The following is a 19,246-nucleotide window of genomic DNA, read 5'->3' as shown; positions in this document are numbered from 1 at the left end:
GCCCTCCCAGCCACCGGCAACGCCTGAGCCTCAAACCTAATTGATAAGTCCAGGAGAACACCCAAACTGTGGACCTGTGGCTTCAGGGGGAGTGCAACCCCACCCAGCATATGGCCTTGAAGCTTCAATGCCTGGCTGGTTGCTGCCTGGGGGAATCCTTTGTTGGGAGGTTTTAGCTGGCCCTGATTGATTCTCATCTGGAATTCCCCCGCTTTTTGGGTTTTGCTCTTTATTTACTGTCCTGATTTTAGAGTTGTTTAAATACTGGTAGACAGATTTTGTTCATTTTCATGGTTTCCTCCTTTCTGTTGCAGTCTCTGTCAGACTACACAGAGAAGCCGTTGAAATCCACAAGCATTTGGACAATTTCAACAGAAAGGAGGAACTCATGAAAATGAACAAAATCTGGCTACAGGTATGTAAAAATCTCTAAATTCAGGATAGTAAAAAAAAAGAGCAACACTCAAAAAACAGGGGAATTCCAGACAAGAATCAATCAGGACCAGCTAAAACCTCCCAACAAGGGATTCCCCCAGGCAGCAACCAGCCAGGTATTGAAGCTGCAGGGCCATTAAATGCTAATCAAGGTGGCCATTTGCAACATTCACACTTGCCACAAACAGACAAGAGTTATTTCTCCCACCCTGGACATTCCATAGATATATGAGGGTTGGATGAAAAGTAATGCCTCCACCTTCGTAACTCCTCAACAGATGGCAGTACTGATATGCAGCAGGTACTGGCTTGTTCACTAGACTCTCCTCTACAGTTCCATTTTGGCAGGAAGCCTTAGCATTGAATGGTTGTACTGTTAAAGTGCAAAGTATGGAACCCTGTGCAGATGGTCAATCAATGCAACTTAAGCAACGTGCAGTCACAGCAGAAGATGTCATCCCATAGGAGATTCATCAGATAATGCAAGCTGTTTATGGTGGTTTTGTTGATGTGAGTGCTTTGCATCATTGGGCGAGTAAGTTTAAAGATGTTGAGGTGGGAACATCTGACTTGTGTGACAAACAAAGAGTTGGATGTCCTGTGACAGCAACCACTGTGTTTCACAAGCAAAAGGTTGACAGATTGATTCAGGATGATCGTCGTATCAGTCAGAGAGAAATTTCAAGCATAATCGGCATTTCACAAGAATGTGTGGGTGTTGATGTGAGTACTGTGTGTCGTTTAGCAAGTAAGTTTAAAGATGTTGAGGTGAAACCTTCTGCTGTAAAGAATTTAATGACTGCACATTGCTTAAGTCGCATTGACCGACCATCTGCGCAGGGTTCCATACTTCACACTTTAACAACACAACTGTTCAATGCTAAGGTTTCCCTCCAAAATGGAACTGTAGAGGAGAGTCTACTGAACAAGCCAGTACCTTCCACATACCAGTACTTCCATCTGTTGAGGAGTTACGAAGGTGGAGGCATTACTTTTCATTCAACCCTCATCTAAAACTCACTTGCCTAGTTTCCAACAGATCCCTCATCCCCTGAAGATGCCTGCAATAGATGTGGGTGAAACATCAGGAGAGAATGCTTCTGGAACATGGCCATACAAACTCCCAGTGACCCAGTAACATTCCAATTTGGGAGTAAATGAGGTGAAACGATAAAGGGCTTTGAATTCTCAAAAGTGTCACGCATAATACACAAAACAATACAACACTCTCTTCTGTGTTGTGCTTGTTTGTTCCTCTTTGCATTAAACAGTCATCTGATCAAAGAGATCTCTTTCATGTTTACGAATAATAAACAGAAGCAAACACGAATGCCTTCTCTTCATACTGGGTTTGATTTGCCCCACTAACTGGGATGCTGGAGCAAAACGTCTCGAGAGGGATTCGGTGTCAGGAACAAGTATATTCCACAAGCTTGCGTTTTGCCGTTCCTGCGTGACAAACCATGAAAAATGCTGAATAGCTAAACCATGTCCAGAGGAGAGAGAGCAAAATGACCAAAGGTCTGGAATTCAAACCCTATGAAGGGCAGCCTAGGGAGCTGGACATGTTTGAATGGCAGAAAAGAAAGCTGAGCGGGGACACGGTAGCTGTTGAAAGGATGTCACATTGAGGAGTAGCCATGTATAAATATGTGAGAGGAAGCCACAGGGAAGAGGAGGGAGCAAGCTTGTTTTCTGCTTCCTTGGAGACTAGGACGCAAAACAATGGCTTCAAACTACAAGAGAGGAGATTCCATCTGAACACAAGGAAGAACTTCCTGACTGTGAGAGCCGTTCAGCAGTGGAACTCTCTGCCCCAGAGTGTGGTGGAGGCTCCTTCTTTGGAGGCTTTTAAACAGAGGCTGGATGGCCATCTGTCAGGGGTGATTTGAATGCAATATTCCTGCTTCTTGGCAGAATGGGGTTGGACTGGATGATGGCCCAGGAGGTCTCTTCCAACTCTTTGATTCTATGATTCTAGGGGGCAAGCTAGTTTTCTCCTATTCCAGGGACTAGGATAGGGATCAATGGATTCAGATCACACAAAACGAGATTCCACCTGAATACTAAGAAGGATTTCCTAATAGTAAGAGCTATTCAACTTGGAATGAACTTTCTCTGTGATCTGTCCTGAGTTACCTTCGGGGTGAGAAGGGCGGAATATAAATACTGTAAGTCAATACACGTATATACTCGAGCATAAGATGAGTTTTTCAGCCCTTTTTTCAGCCCTGTTTTGTGTCTGTGTATATGGGTGTATATATTTGTGTATATGTGTATATATGTGTGTTTGCATATATATAAGTGGTTTTGCGCATGCGTTGGCTTTTTAAGTTCCTTCTGCTGTGTTTTTCCGCGTTTTATGAGTGATGGTCACTCTTTGGCCTGAGAGGTGTCTTGTATCCAAATTTGGTGGCAGGTCATCCAGTGGTTTTTGAATTATGTTAATCCCATAAACGAACATTACATTTTTATTTATATAGATTATTATTATTATTATTATTATTATTATTATTATTATTATGGTTCCTTCCAGTGTTACATTTCTATGATCTAACTTTGTAAGTTAAGTTCATAACTTCCCTCCAAAAGTTGATAAAATAACGTTTTTTGGTCAACAACTCTCCAAATTTTAATTCCAAGAGTTGTCACCCAAAACTATCAATTAGAATCATAGAATCATAGAACCAAAGAGTTGGAAGAGACCTCCTGGGCAATCATCCAGTCCAACCCCATTCTGCCAAGAAGCAGGAATATTGCATTCAAATCACCCCTGACAGATGGCCATCCAGCCTCTGTTTACAAGCTTCCAAAGAAGGAGCCTCCACCACACTCCGGGGCAGAGAGTTCCACTGCTGAACGGCTCTCACAGTCAGGAAGTTCTTCCTCATGTTCAGATGGAATCTCCTCTCTTGTAGTTTGAAGCCATTGGTCCATTGCGTCCTAGTCTCCAGGGAAGCAGAAAACAAGCTTGCTCCCTCCTCCCTGTGGTTTCCTCTCACATAGTTATACATGGCCCTCATCATGTCTCCTCACAGCCTTCTCTTCTTCAGGCTAAACATGCCCAGCTCCTTAAGCCGCTCCTCATAGGGCTTGTTCTCCAGACCCTTGATCATTTTAGTCGCCCTCCTCTGGACACATTCCAGCTTAGAGTCAATATCTCTCTTGAATGGTGGTGCCCAGAATTGGACACAATATTCCAGGTAAAGTGATCTAACCAAGGCGGAATAGAGCATGGGGAGCAGGACTTCCCTAGATCTAGACACTAGGCTCCTATTGACGCAGGCCAAAATCCCATTGGCTTTTTTTGCTGCCACATCACATTGTTGGCTCATGTTTAACTAGTTGTCCATGAGGACTCCAAGATCTTTTTCACTTATCAATTTTTCAATTATCCAAACTCTTCCTCTGAACCAATCACTGGGGTCAGCCAGAGACTTACGGATATGGCAGGTCTTCCCAAGGTAGGGCGAAGTACATTTGCAGGCATAGTCGCCACTTAGATCCAGGCAGATGCCTCCATTCTTACAGGGCTGCGATGCACATTCGTTCATATCTGCAGACAAAAGAAAGACAAACCAGCACTGACATTTGATTTTTTTTTTAATGCTGAATCTCAGTTATTAGATTTTCTCATACTGAAAATAAAAGGGAATTTATTCTTTAGTAGGGCTGGGCGGTTTCGTTTCGTTAATTCGTAATTCGTTAATAATTCGTTAATTTTGTTGATTACGAAGCGATAACGAACCATTCTGGAGCAATTTTTCTAAAAAAACGAATTTTTAAAGACGTTTTGTAAATGCTTCGTATTTCGTTATTGCATTCGTTTCGTTATTGTTCTGAGGTCGTTTCGTTATTATTTCCGCATGTCTGGGCCAGTTTTATGGTTTAATTAGTGAAAAAAAATTATAATATCACACCAACAGTCAACAACAGAGGGAGAGGGAAGCTTCAGAAGTTTTTGGAGGTTTTTTAGCGTATTTCGCGGTCGCGTCCGCCATTAACGAATCGATTCGTTATTGTTTCGGAAATCGATTCGTTATTTTTTTACCATTTACGAAATTTCGTAAATATCGAACTTTTTAAAAGGAAAATTTTGTAATTATTTTAAATATTGAAACGCAAAAACCCCCAAAAAACGAATTGATTTTAGAAACAAATTTTTCCGTTGTTACCCAGGCCTATTCTTTAGCTAAGCACAAGAGATGACATCACATAATTTGCAATATGAGCCTTATGTGGATGGGTGGAACACCTCTTTCAGGCCAAGGTCTGAGGGAATTTTACACAATCCTTATAATTCTCAGAAGGGAACATTTCAGCAGTGAGTGGAACAAAAGGCAGAGCTCAAGAATGCTGGCATATTGTAACTTAAAACTCTTATTAATTGGAGCTATGTCGTAGGAGAGACAAATCAAATGGATAAATCCTAAAGAAAGCAGAGAAAAGTAGAAGCTGTCATGAGGATAGGAAAATCATGTTTAATTTCTAAACGAGGCATTGCAAAGCTTAAGAGAAAGCCAATGATCTTAGGTTCTTGTGGGTTTTTTCGGGCTATAGAGCCATGTTCTAGAGGCATTTCTCCTGACGTTTCGCCTGCATCTATGGCAAGCATCCTCAGAGGTGGTGGACCTCTGAGGATGCTTGCCATAGATGCAGGCGAAACGTCAGGAGAAATGCCTCTAGAACATGGCTCTATAGCCCGAAAAAACCCACAAGAACCTAGTGATTCCAGCCATGAAAGCCTTCGACAATCTAATGATCTTACTTTACTTATCCCGTGGGATGAAGTCCTTGGAAAGAGGGGAGGGAAAGGGGTAAGATCGTTCCCTCCACTTTCCCCAACTCATGGGATGAAGTCCTGAGACTTGTTTATTTATATTTATATAGCCCAATATTGTCTCATTGTTCTGTCGTGCGCTGGGTCTGTAAAGAATTTCCTTTAAGACAGAACGTGCAACCTTTTCCAAGCGGGAAGCCAGGGGGCCCAAGGAGAAGTTCTCAGAGGTTTTCCGCCACAAATGGTCTTTAGATGGCTTGTGAAGTATAACAAAGTTCTTTATTAATGAACAATCAAACAGAAACTTCTCTTGTCTTCAATAAAGCTAAACAAATGCTTCCAGGCTTTATGCAACTGGTGGCTTCCTAAACTTGCCCACGAAGGACAGGCAACTGTCTTCAATAACTTCTTCTTTACTTTAAATGGAAAATCCCCTTTTTAACTTCTCCCAGGCTGACTGTAATCTAACCCTTACTGATGTGGGCTCCGCTACCGGGTCAAACTGCATCTCGAAGCACCGAGTGGACCTACCAGTAAAGACTTAGATATTCTCCAGCTGGAGTTCTTTGGTCTTTAGGGCAGTTTCCCTGGAAATCTTTGGAGACTCTTAAGACTGTTTTCCCCCGGAAAGTCTTAAGGGTTGAAGCTTCTGTACAGGGGAAGCTTGCACATGTCCTGTACATCAGCTTTCCTTGCTGAGACTAACTAAAAATGGCTCCCTTCCCTTCCCAATTGCCCTGAGCAAGGGGCGGGACCAAAACTTAATGATGATGGACAGGTTCCCAGTTGTTGCCTGTTAGAAATGGGATACTGTTGGCCAATGGTTGCAATACTTTGGTAGTCCAAGAACAGGAAGGGCTGTTCTTCTATACCCAGAGTCATTGTTCTCAAAAACATCCAACACTCACTCTTCTGGCAAAGTTTGCCATCATAGCCTTCGGGGCACTTGCAGGTATATTCCGTGAAGACATCCCCTCGGTTGGGAACCAGCTCACACACTCCTCCGTTCTGGCAAGGATTGGGGTGGCAGGGGCCTGCGGAGATGTCAGACAGGACAATTAAATATTTCATAATTATACAAAATGTAGGAAAGGTAACATTAAATTCACCCAACTTGAAGACATGAAGGCATATACATACACACACATGGTGTGAATTCCCATTCAAGCATGTCTCTTAATCCAACATAAAACTGGCAGATGTTGCTCATGGTATTGGCATCCTTTTCCAAGAAAGCTTGCGTGTTATTAATTCAGATTAGCAGAAGCAATGCCTAATCTGAACCTAACATGACCCAGAAAGCACCAAAAAGAAGGCAAAAGATGACCTCCACGTCTTCTAGAACAGCGTTTCTCAACCTGGGGTCGGGACCTCTGGGAGGGTCGTGAGGGGGTGTCAGAGGGGTCGCCAAAGACCATAAGAAAACACAGTATTTTCTATTGGTCATGGGGGTTCTGTGTGGGAAGTTTGGCCCAATTCTGTAGTTGGTGGGATTCAGAATGCTCTTTGATTGTAGGTGAACTATAAATCCCAGCAACTACAACTCCCAAATGTCAAGGTCTATTTCCCCCAAACTCCACCAGTGTTCACGTTTGGGCATATTGGGTATCCGTGCCAAATTTGGTCCAGATTCATCATCTACTTGAGTCCACAGTGCTCTCTGGATATAGGTGAACTACAACTCCAAAACTCAAGATCAATGCCCACCAAACCCTTTCAGTATTTTCTGTTGGTCATGGGAGTTGTGTGTGCCAAATTTGGTTCAATTCTATCGCTGATGGAGTTCAGAATGCTCTTTGATTGTAGGTGAACTACAAATCCCAGTGACTACAACTCCCAAAGGACAAAATCAATCCCCTCCAACCTCCCCCCCCCCTCCAGTACTAAAATTTTGGTGTATTGGGTACTTGTGCTAAATTTGGTCTAATGAATGGAAATACATCCTGCATATCAGATATTTACATTATAATTCATAATAATAGCAAAGTTACAGTTGTGAAATGGCGACGAAATTACTTTTATGATTGGGGTCACCAAAACATGAGGAAACTGTATTAAGGGGTTGTGGCATTAGGAACGTTGAGAACCACTGTCTAGAAGGAACAGAGAGATGACTAGGGGCAAAATTACTCATCTATCATTACTTTAAGGAATTTGTGACTATCTAAAGTCCTCCAGAAGGAGCCACTTGCTCAGCCCCAAAGTAGGTCATGTAGCACTTCCCTTGCATATGGGATTTTATGTGTGTGTGTGTGTGTGTGTGTGTGTGTGTAGGTAAAGGTAAAGGTTTTCCCCTGACATTAAATCCATTCGTGTCCAACTCTGGGGGTTGGTGCTCATATCCATTTCTAAGCCGAAGAGCTGGTGTTGTCCATAGACACCTCCAAGGTCATGTGGCTGACATGACTGTATGGAGTGCCATTACCTTCCCACCGGAGCAGTACTTATTGATCTACTCGCATTTGCATCTTTTCAAACTGCTAGGTTAGCAGAAGCTGGGGCTAACAGTGGGAGCTCACCCCACTCCCTGGATTTGAACCGGTAACCTTTCGGTCAGCAAGTTCAGCAGCTCAGTGCTTTAACCCATTGCACCACTAGGGGGGGCCAATAAATAAATAAAGTATATTATTATAATATTTTTATTATTTTTCAGCTGCACCAGTCCTGATTAATTACTTAATAAAAATTGAGTTGATGCATAAGAAGCAACATATAGGAAATTAGCTGGGGCTAACAGTGGGAGCTCACCCCACTCCCTGGATTTGAACCGGTGACCTTTCGGTCAGCAAGTTCAGCAGCTCAGCAGTTTAACCCACTGTGCCACCAGGGGCTATATCTATGTGTGTGTGTGTGTGTGTATACATACTATCCGTCCGCTGCCATGCGCTGCTGTGGTCCAATCTGTGCATATGTGTTTTGTGTGTGTATAGGAAGCCACAGGGAAGAGGGAGCAAGCTTGTTTTCTGCTTCCTTGGAGACTAGGACGCGGAACAATGGCTTCAAACTACAAGAGAGGAGATTCCATCTGAACATTAGGAAGAACTTCCTGACTGTGAGAGCCGTTCAGCAGTGGAACTCTCTGCCCTGGAGTGTGGTGGAGGCTCCTTCTTTGGAAGCTTTTAAGCAGAGGCTGGATGGCCATCTGTCAGGGGTGATTTGAATGCAATATTCCTGCTTCTTGGCAGGGGGTTGGACTGGATGGCCCATGAGGTCTCTTCCAACTCTTTGATTCTAGGATTCTATGATTCTATATATGTGTGTCTTTGCATATATATGTGGTTTTGTGCATGTGTTGTAATGTATTTTTTGTTTTTTGGCTTTTTAAGTCCCTTCCTCTGTGTTTTTCCGTGCTTTTATGAGTGATGGTCACTCATTGGCCTGAGAGGTGTCTTGTGTCCAAATTTGGTGCCAATTCGTCCAGTGGTTTCTAAGTTATGCTAATCCCACAAGCAAACATCACATTTTTATTTATACAGATATATAGGTTTAGATTTTCCAAATGCTAAAATAATCTCAGTGAGGAAAACTCTTGGGATAGAAAGACTCCCTCCCACAGACCCAAAAAGCCCAATCAATGGCAAAATCAATGGTTTTAGTGAAGCTGGGACTGACTGCAAGTGTGCGTCCTCACACCCCGCTGATAAAACAAAACCAGACTAGACTAGTATAAAACAATCAGGTTCTTTTGACTCCACCCAAAATTGCAACTGACTCCAGTCCCACAACTCCAAATCAGGTCCCACTGCCCTGAAGGAAAGATAAGGGAAGAACACAATAAAGAGAAGGGTAACAGAAACCAACCTTTCTCAGTCTCGTTGCAATTGATCCCACTGAATCCTTCTGCACAGATGCAGAAGAAAGGAGAGTCGTCGATACCGGTGAGGCAGGTCCCGCCATTCAGACATTGATTCACAACACAGGAATCACCTGGAAAACCAAGGGCACATGTCAACATGGCCAACACTTACAAAAAGGATGAATAGTCCTATCTCGAATCATAGAATCCTAGAATCAAAGAGTTGGAAGAGACCTCGTGGGCCATCTAGTCCAACCCCATTCTGCCAAGAAGCAGGACTATTGCATTCAAAGCACCCCTGACAGATGGCCATCCAGCCTCTGTTTAAAAGCTTCCAAAGAAGGAACCTCCACCACACTCCAGGGCAGAGAGTTCCACTGCTGAATGGCTCTCACAGTCAGGAGGTTTTTCCTCATGTGCAGGTGGAATCTCCTCTCTTGTAGTTTGAAGCCATTCTTCCATTGCGTCCTAGTCTCCAGGGAAGCAGAAAACAAGCTTGCTCCCTCCTCCCTGTGGCTTCCTCTCACATATTTATCCATGGCTATCATATCCCCTCTCAGCCTTCTCATAGAATCAAAGAGTTGGAAGAGACCTCATGGGCCATCATCCAGTCCAACCCCATTCTGCCAAGAAGCAGGAATATTGCATTCATATCACCCCCTGACAGATGGCCATCCAGCCTCTGTTTACAAGCTTCCAAAGAAGGAGCCTCCACCACACTCCGGGGCAGAGAGTTCCACTGCTGAACGGCTCTCACAGTCAGGAAGTTCTTCCTAATGTTCAGATGGAATCTCCTCTCTTGTAGTTTGAAGCCATTGTTCCATTGCGTCCTAGTCTCCAGGGAAGCAGAAAACAAGCTTGCTCCCTCCTCCCTGTGGCTTCCTCTCACATATTTATCCATGGCTACCATATCTCCCAATTTAGAATAAAACTAAAGAGATCAGGGAAAATACACAGACCAGTTAGATATGATCTCACTAACATTCCTAGCGAATATACAGTGGAAGTGAAGAACAGATTTGAAGGACTAGATTTAGTAAACAGAGTCCCAGAAGAACTATGGACAGAAGTCCGAGACATTGTTCAGGAGGCGGCAACAAAGTACGTTCCAAAGAAAAAGAAAACCAAGAAGGCAAAATGGTTGTCTGCTGAGACACTGGAAGTAGCCCAAGAAAGGAGGAAAGCAAAAGGAAACAGGGATAAGGGGAGATATGCCCAGTTAAATGCGCAATTCCAGAGGTTAGCCAGAAGAGATAAGGAACTATTTTTAAATAAGCAATGCATGGAAGTGGAAGAAGACAACAGAATAGGAAGGACAAGAGACCTCTTCCAGAAAATTAGAAACATTGGAGGTAAATTTCAGGCAAAAATTGGTATGATAAGAAACAAAGATGGCAGGGACCTAACAGAAGCTGAAGAGATCAAGAGAAGGTGGCGAGACTATACAGAAGATCTGTATAGGAAGGATAATAATATTGAGGATAGTTTTGACGGTGTGGTGAATGAATTAGAACTAGACATCCTGAGGAGTGAGGTTGAATGGGCCTTAAGAAGCATTGCTAACAACAAGGCAGCAGGAGACGACGGGATCCCAGCTGAACTGTTTAAAATCTTAAAAGATGATGCTGTCAAGGTGATGCATGCCATTTGCCAGCAAATATGGAAAACACAAGAATGGCCATCAGACTGGAAAAAATCAACTTATATCCCCATACCAAAAAAGGGAAATGCGAAAGACTGCTCCAACTTCCGTACAGTGGCCCTTATTTCTCATCATGCCAGTAAGGTAATGCTCAAGATCCTGCAAGGAAGACTCCAGCAATACATGGAGCGAGAGTTGCCAGATGTTCAAGCTGGGTTTAGAAAAGGCAGAGGAACGAGAGACCAGATTGCCAATATCCGCTGGATAATGGAGAAAGGCAGGGAGTTTCAGAAAAACATCTACTTCTGCTTCATTGACTATTCTAAAGCCTTTGACTGTGTGGATCATCATAAATTGTGGCAAGTTCTTGGTGGGATGGGCATACCAAGCCCCCTTCCCTCTCTCCTGAGGAATCTGTACAAGGACCAAGGAGCAACAGTCAGAACTGACCACGGAACAGGAGACTGGTTCAAGATTTGGAAAGGCGTCTGGCAAGGCTGCATCCTCTCACCCAACCTTTTTAACTTGTATGCAGAACACATCATGTGAGGATGTGCGGGGCTTGAGGAATGCAAGGCTGGGGTGAAAATTGCTGGAAGAAACATTAACAACCTCAGATATGCAGATGACACCACTCTGATGGCCAAAAGCAAGGAGGAGCTGAGGAGCCTTCTAATCAAGGTGAAAGAAGAAAGCGCAAAAGCCGGGTTGCAGCTAAACGTCAAAAAAACCAAGACTATGGCAACAAGAATGATTGACAACTGGAAAATAGAGGGAGAAACCGTGGAGGCCGTGACAGACTTTGTATTTCTAGGTGCAAAGATTACTACAGATGCAGACTGTAGCCAGGAAATCAGAAGACGCTTCCTTCTTGGGAGGAGAGCAATGTCCAACCTCGATACAATAGTGAAGAGTAGAGACATCACACTGGCAACCAAGATCCGCAAAGTCAAAGCAATGGTCTTCCCTGTAGTCCCCTACGGATGTGAGAGCTGGACCTGAGGGAAGGCTGAGCGAAGGAAGATCGATGCTTTTGAGCTGTGGTGCTGGAGGAAAGTGCTGAGAGTGCCTTGGACTGCGAGAAGATCCAACCAGTCCATCCTCCAGGAAATAAAGCCCGGCTGCTCACAGGAGGGAAGGAGACTAGAGGGAAAGTGGAAGTACTTTGAATGCCACATCATGAGGAGACAGGAAAGCCTAGAGAAGACAATTATGCTGGGGAAAGTGGAAGGCAAAAGGAAGAGGGGCCGACCAAGGGCAAGATGGATGGATGGCATCCTTGAAGTGACTGGACTGACCTTGAGGGAGCTGGGGGTGGTAACGGCCGACAGGGAGCTCTGGCGTGGGCTGGTCCATGAGGTCACGAAGAGTCGGAGACGACTGAACGAATGAACAACAACAAAACCATATCTCTTCTCAGCCTTCTCTTCTTCAGGCTAAACATGCCCAGCTCCTTAAGCCGCTCCTCATAGGGCTTGTTCTCCAGACCCTTGATCATTTTAGTCGCCCTCCTCGGGACACATTCCAGCTTATCAATATCAATTCAACCGATGCAAAACAACACTGATAGACAACTGTAAATAGCCAGACAATTTAACTATATATTTACATACAAATGGGGCCAGACGCGCCGTCACACTTGGAATTGTTGTTGTTGTTGTAAAAATCCTGTGGCAGTGAATTCCACAGTTTAGCAATGCACTATTTGCAGAAAAAAGTATTTCTTTTTCTCTGTCGTGAACCTCCCCCTTATCTGGTAGCAGGATAACAAAGAAAACAGTGCCCACCACAACTACCCATCTTATCTAAATTATCTGGAGAAGGATTGGGGAGGAATTAACGCATTGGAATGGGCTGTGCAACTTCCATTAGCTTAAGCCTACTCCTCTGAGCATGATTGCTCATGCGTCTTTTTATAGCAGTTAATCTCCCTCGCTGCCACTCCAGAGCAACAAGCCAAGCTGAAACCAGGCCCCAAGCAAGGAGTTCAAAGTGCCTATGCAGGGCTTGTAGCCAAGGCTGGGTGGGAGCGACAAAGCTCAGGCAGCGCACCAAGTCACTGCCTGCTTCCCCGGATGGCTCCGCATGAGCTCATCCCCTTATCATGGCGCTGCCAGGGAGGAGAAGGAACGCATGCCCCGAGGAAGCGGAGAAATCTCCTCCTCTCCCCTCAAAAGCTCCAAGGATCAGGATTGCTGTCAACCCAGATTGCGGTAACACCTTCACTGGGCCAAGCAGAAAAGGCACAGAAGTGTCAATTTCAATCAATGTGCTCTGGAAGGCAGTGCGCCTGTGTGCAACACGGTTCCACAAAATTGCAAACGAACAAAAAAGACCTCACTACCTCTGCCATAGATGCAGGCGAAACGTCAGGAGAGAATGCCTCTAGAACATGGCCATATAGCCCGAAAAAACCTACAACAACTCAGTGATTCCAGCCATGAAAGCCTTCGACAACAGACCCCACAACCTCTGAGGATGCGTGCCATAGATGCAGGCGAAACGTCAGGAGAGAATGCCTCTAGAACATGGCCATATAGCCCAAAAAAACCTACAACAACCCAGTGATTCCAGCCATGAAAGCCTTCGACAACAGAACCCACAACCTCTGAGGATGCGTGCCATAGATGCAGGCGAAACGTCAGGAGAGAATGCCTCTAGAACATGGCCATATAGCCCAAAAAAACCTACAACAACCCAGTGATTCCAGCCATGAAAGCCTTTGACAACAGACCCCACAACCTCTGAGGATGCGTGCCATAGATGCAGGCGAAACATCAGGAGAGAATGCCTCTAGAACATGGCCATATAGCCCAAAAAAACCTACAACAACCCAGAAATTCCAGCCATGAAAGCCTTCGACAACAGACCCCACAACCTCTGAGGATGCGTGCCATAGATGCAGGCGAAACGTCAGGAGAGAATGCCTCTAGAACATGGCCATATAGCCCAAAAAAACCTACAACAACCCAGTGATTCCAGCCATGAAAGCCTTCGACAACAGAACCCACAACCTCTGAGGATGCGTGCCATAGATGCAGGCGAAACGTCACGAGAGAATGCCTCTAGAACATGGCCATATAGCCCAAAAAAACCTACAACAACCCAGTGATTCCAGCCATGAAAGCCTTTGACAACAGACCCCACAACCTCTGAGGATGCGTGCCATAGATGCAGGCGAAACATCAGGAGAGAATGCCTCTAGAACATGGCCATATAGCCCAAAAAAACCTACAACAACCCAGTGATTCCAGCCATGAAAGCCTTCGACAACAGACCCCACAACCTCTGAGGATGCGTGCCATAGATGCAGGCGAAACGTCAGGAGAGAATGCCTCTAGAACATGGCCATATAGCCCAAAAAAACCTACAACAACCCAGTGATTCCAGCCATGAAAGCCTTCGACAACAGACCCCACAACCTCTGAGGATGTGTGCCATAGATGCAGGCGAAACGTCAGGAGAGAATGCCTCTAGAACATGGCCATATAGCCCAAAAAAACCTACAACAACCCAGTGATTCCGGCCATGAAAGCCTTCGACAAAACAAAAAAGAAATAAATGTCATATTGAACGGCCACAGAATCCTTTTTTGAAAGAATCTCAGCTCTGTGTTGTCGAAGGCTTTCATGGCCGGAATCACTGGGTTGCTCTGAGTTTTCCAGACTGCATGGCCATGCTCCAGAAGCATTCTCTCCTGAACTTTGGCCCACATCTATGGCAGGCATACTCCATAAGGAGGCATGGAATTAGACAACAGACACACAGACAATCATGACCCACATCACAAATGACAGCAAATGTTTGTATATGTAAAAAGGTGTCACAAAAGCATCAAGAAGTGACCACATGATGTAATTATGAGAAGACGGAGAGACTAATTACAATTTACATGCAAGAGGTCAATCTCCTGGTCAGGAAAAGAATTTGGAAGTAAACAAGAACTTTTTATTTTTATGTTTACATATTTGTTTTACAATTTTTCTTTTTCCCTTTTTTTCTTTTCAATAAACTTTTTTCTCTTTTTTCTTTTTTCCCTTTTTACCCCATTTTTTACCTTCCCTTTCCCCGAGCCCTTTCACTCCAATCTCAATTAGTAAGGAAACTTCCATACCCCTTTAACCATAGTTAGCTTCTTCCTCTTTTCTACTCGTCAAACTTTCCTACTCCCTATTATTCCCCCTTTTACCCCGCTTTTTTATTTTTATTTTCCCCTAAAAATTCAATAAAAAATACGTTTAAAAAAAACAAGTGACCTCAAATAGTCTTGCACAAGCCAACACAATTTGCCAGACTGGAAGCACACCCAGATTAACAGAAACAATACAGGGTTGCTGTAAGTTTTCCAAGCTGTCTGGCTATGTTCCAGAAGCATTCTCTCCTGAAGTTTCGCCCACATCTATGGGAGGCATCCTCAAAGGTTTATTTATTTATTTATTTATTTCATTTACTTATACCCCGCCCTTCTCACCCCGGGGGGGACTCAGGGCTGCTTACAGTGGGGGGCACAATTAGATGCCCAAGACCATTCACAGCAATACAAATACAACAATTAATTAAAAACATCAATACATAATAAAATCATAAAACAATCTCATGCTCAGGGTTCAGAGTCCATATATCCATTCCATTCCATTTGTCCTTGTCTATCATCAGATCCTTCAGTTAGCTTTCAGAATGACCAAAGGCTTGATCCCAGATCCAGAGGGAAGATGCCGATCTGATCTCCCCGGGGAGTGAGTTCCACAGGTGGGGGGCCACCACTGAGAAGGCCCTGCTCCTCGTCCCCGCCAGCCTCACTTGTGAGAGTGGCGGGGTCGAGAGCAGGGCCTCCCCAGAAGATCTTAAGCTTCGAAGTGGGACGTAGAGGGAGAGGGCAAAGTCATGGAAAGCGTGGTGGCCTCACAACTCCAGGTATTCTTGAGAGACACGGATTATCTGGATCCGGCACAGTCTGGTTTCAGACCGGGACATGGTACCGAGACGGTCTTGGTCGCCTTAGTGGATGATCTGCGCCGGGAGCTAGACAGGGGGAGTGTGTCCCTGTTGGTGCTCCTGGACCTCTCAGCGGCCTTCGATACCGTCGACCACGGTATTCTTCTGGGGCGCCTTGCAGAGATGGGTCTTGGGGGCACTGCTCTGCAGTGGCTCCGGTCATTTCTGGAGGGTCGTACCCAGAAGCTGTTATTGGGGGACTCCTGTTCCGCACCACAACCTTTGACTTGTGGGGTTCCACAGGGTTCCATACTGTCCCCCATGCTGTTTAATATCTACATGAAGCCGCTGGGTGAGATCATCCGGAGTTTCGGGGTGCGGTGTCATCTGTACGCAGATGATGTCCAACTCTGTCACTCCTTCCCACCTGCTACTAAGGAGGCTGTCCAGGTCCTGAACCAGTGCCTGGCCGCTGTAACGGTCTGGATGAGGGCAAACAAACTGAAATTAAATCCAGACAAGACAGAGGTACTCCTGGTCAGTTGCAAGGCCGAACGGGGTATAGGGTTACAGCCTGTGCTGGATGGGGTCGCACTCCCCTTGAAGGCGCAGGTTCGCAGCTTGGGTGTGACCCTGGACTCATTGTTGAGCCTGGATCCCCAGGTGTCAGCGGTGACCAGGGGAGCATTTGCACAGCTCAGGCTCGTGCGCCAGCTGCGCCCGTATCTCGGGAAGTCTGACTTGGCCACGGTGGTACACGCTCTGGTCACATCCCGCCTTGACTACTGCAACGCTCTCTACGTGGGGCTGCCCTTGAAGACGGCCCGGAAGCTTCAGCTGGTTCAGCGCGCGGCAGCCATGTTACTAACTGGAGCGGGTGGCAGGGAGCATACAACGCCCTTGTTGTCCCAGCTCCATTGGCTGCCGATTTGCTACCGGACCCAATTTAAGGGGCTGGTTTTGGCCTACAAAGCCCTAAACGGTTCCAGCCCAAAATACCTTTCGGACCGCATCTTGGCCTACGAGCCCACGAGGACCTTGAGATCGTCTGGGGAGGCCCTTCTCTCGATCCCGCCTGCATCACAGGCACGTCTGGCGGGGACGAGGGAGAGGGCCTTCTTGGTGGTGGCCCCCCGGCTGTGGGACACTCTCCCTGCAGACATCAGACAGGCGCCCTCCCTCATGTCCTTCCGAAAAAGCCTCAAGACATGGCTGTTCGAGAAGGCATTTAATTAAGTGCTATAACAATGTGGTAAAGATGATTGGAATGGAACAAGGAATATGAGATTGGTTATGATTCCACTATGAGACGAAGCGGATTTTTAGTGTAGTTTTTGTAATTGTTATGTAGTTTATATGTTGTTGTAATTGCCTCTTTGTAAATTGTCTTTTATATGTGTGTACACCGCCATGAGTCGCCCTAAAGGGCTGAGAATGGCGGTTAATAAATGCATCAAATAAATAAATAAATAAATAATAAATCCGTTCGGACAAATACACTGGGCCGGAACCGTATAGGGTTTTGTAGGTCAAAACCAGCACTTTGAATTGTGCTCGGAATTGGATCGGCAGCCAGTGGAGCTGGCGCAACAGGGGGGTTGTATGCTCCCTGTACGCCGCTCCGGTGAGCAATCTGGCTGCTTCTCGCTGAACTAGTTGTAGTTTCCGAGCAGTCTTCAAAGGCAACCCCACGTAGAGTGCGTTGCAGTAATCCAACCGGGATGTGACAAGAGCGTGGACCACCGTGGCCAGATCTGGCTTCTCAAGGTACGGGCGCAGCTGGCGCACAAGTTTTAATTGTGCGAAAGCTCTCCCGGCCACCGCTGAGACCTAGGGTTCCAGGCTCAGCGAAGAGTCCAGGATCACACCCAAGCTGCGAACCTGCGTCTTCAGGAGGAGTGGAACCCCGTCTAACACAGGCTGCAACCCTATACCCTGTTCGGCCTTACGACTGACCAGTAGAACCTCTGTCTTGTCTGGGTTGTGAGGTTGTGAGGTCTGTTGGAAACTAAGCAAGTGGGGTTTATATATCTGGAATGTCCAGGGTGGGAGAAAGAACTCTTGTCTGTTTGATTCCCTGCCTGGGGGAGTCCCAACAATTATTAAATCCCACTAGGTTTTTTCAGGCTATATGGCCATGGTCTAGAGGCATTCTCTCCTGACCTTTCGCCTGCATCTATGGCAAGCATCCTCAGAGGTAGTGAGGTCTGTTGGAACTAGGAAAAAGGATTTATATATCTGTGGAATGACCAAGGTGGGACAAAGGGCTCTTGTCTGCTGGAGCTAGGTGTGAAAACCCCACTTGCCTAGTTTGCTACAGACCTCACAACTTCTGAGGATGCCTGCCATAGATGCAGGCGAAATGTCAAGAGAGAATGCCTCTAGACCATGGCCATATAGCCCGCAAAAACCTACAACAACCAAGTGGGGTATAATAATAATAATAATAATAATAATAATAATAACAATAATCTTTATTTAATACCCCGCCACCATCTCCCCAATGGGGACTCGGGGCGGCTTACATGAGGCCCCCTGAGAACTGGGAAGCCCTGGCCCTTGAGCACTCCAGCTGGAGGTCAGCTGTGACCAGCAGTGCTGCAGAATTTAAAGAAGCACAAATGGAGGGTGAAAGCGAGATGATGGCGAAACATCAGGAAAGAATGCTTCTGGAACATGGCCATACAGCCCGGAAAACTCACAGCAACCCAATCTCAGCTCTCTTTTGGGGAAAAAAGTGCAGTCGTTAAGATAGGAAAAGACTCATTTGTTGATACTCTCTGTGCTGATCTCATACCTGCCAAATCAGTAGCAAATTTCAGTGTTTGAGTTTAGAGATATGAAGGTCCATTGGCAGACTCTTGAATTCCGCATGTGAAACAAGGACAGACAAAGAGCCTCTTTCAACACAACGTCCAAAGGCAATTTTGGACTGCTTCTTTCAGATTACAGCCTAGTGCTGGATGGAGCCAAAGGCAAAAGAGTGGCTCCAAAAATACCAGCATATATTAAGGCAAAGCTCTTACTGCAGGTAACTAAGTCCGAAGAAAGAACGTGATTCAACCTATCTACACACATAATAAACAGGGACAAATGCAAGATAGTCCACTTAGGCAAAAAAACAAAATGCAAAGAGACAGAACAGGGGACGATGAGGCCTGGCTCGAGAGCAGGACGTGTGAAAAAGATCTTGGAGTCCTCGTGGACAAGTTAAACATGAGCCAGGAATGTGATGTGGTGGCAAAAAACGCCAATGGGATTTTGGCCTGCATCAGTAGGAGCATAGTGTCTAGATCTAGGGAAGTCATGCTCCCCATGCTCTATTCTGCCTTGGTTTGACCACACCTGGAATATTGTGTCCAATTCCGGGCACCACAATTCAAGAGAGATATTGACAAGCTGGAATGTGTCCAGAGGAGGGCGACTCAAATGATCAAGGGTCTGGAGAACAAGCCCTATGAGGAGCAGCTTAAGGAGATGGGCATGTTTAGCCTGAAGAAGAGAAGGATGAGAGGAGATATGATAGCCATGTATAAATATGTGAGAGGAAACCACAGGGAGGAGGGAGCAAGCTTCCTTTCTGCTTCCCTGGAGACTAGGACACAATGGAACAATGGCTTCAAACTACAAGAAAGGAGATTCCATCTGGACACGAGGA

General features: G+C 45.5%; 1 protein-coding gene across 2 annotated transcripts in view; it reads right to left on the bottom strand.

Annotated features, from left to right (window-relative positions):
* The window catches only part of MFGE8 (milk fat globule EGF and factor V/VIII domain containing), a 70,704-nt gene that overhangs the window by 33,255 nt on the left and 18,203 nt on the right, over positions 1–19,246 (bottom strand). For both annotated transcript variants that reach the window (XM_067471452.1, XM_067471453.1), the window contains exons 2-4: positions 9,017–9,142; positions 6,124–6,249; positions 3,878–3,991 (exon numbers count right to left, since the gene is read on the bottom strand). In XM_067471452.1, coding sequence (XP_067327553.1) covers positions 3,878–3,991; positions 6,124–6,249; positions 9,017–9,142 — 366 coding nt within the window. The remainder of the gene's footprint in view (positions 1–3,877; positions 3,992–6,123; positions 6,250–9,016; positions 9,143–19,246) is intronic.

This window comes from Anolis sagrei, chromosome 9, assembly GCF_037176765.1.
Source record: "Anolis sagrei isolate rAnoSag1 chromosome 9, rAnoSag1.mat, whole genome shotgun sequence".
Classification (NCBI taxonomy): Eukaryota; Metazoa; Chordata; class Lepidosauria; order Squamata; family Dactyloidae; genus Anolis; species Anolis sagrei.
The sequence above is the reverse complement of the archived record's forward strand: the minus strand, read 5'-3'. Positions and strand labels throughout refer to the sequence as shown.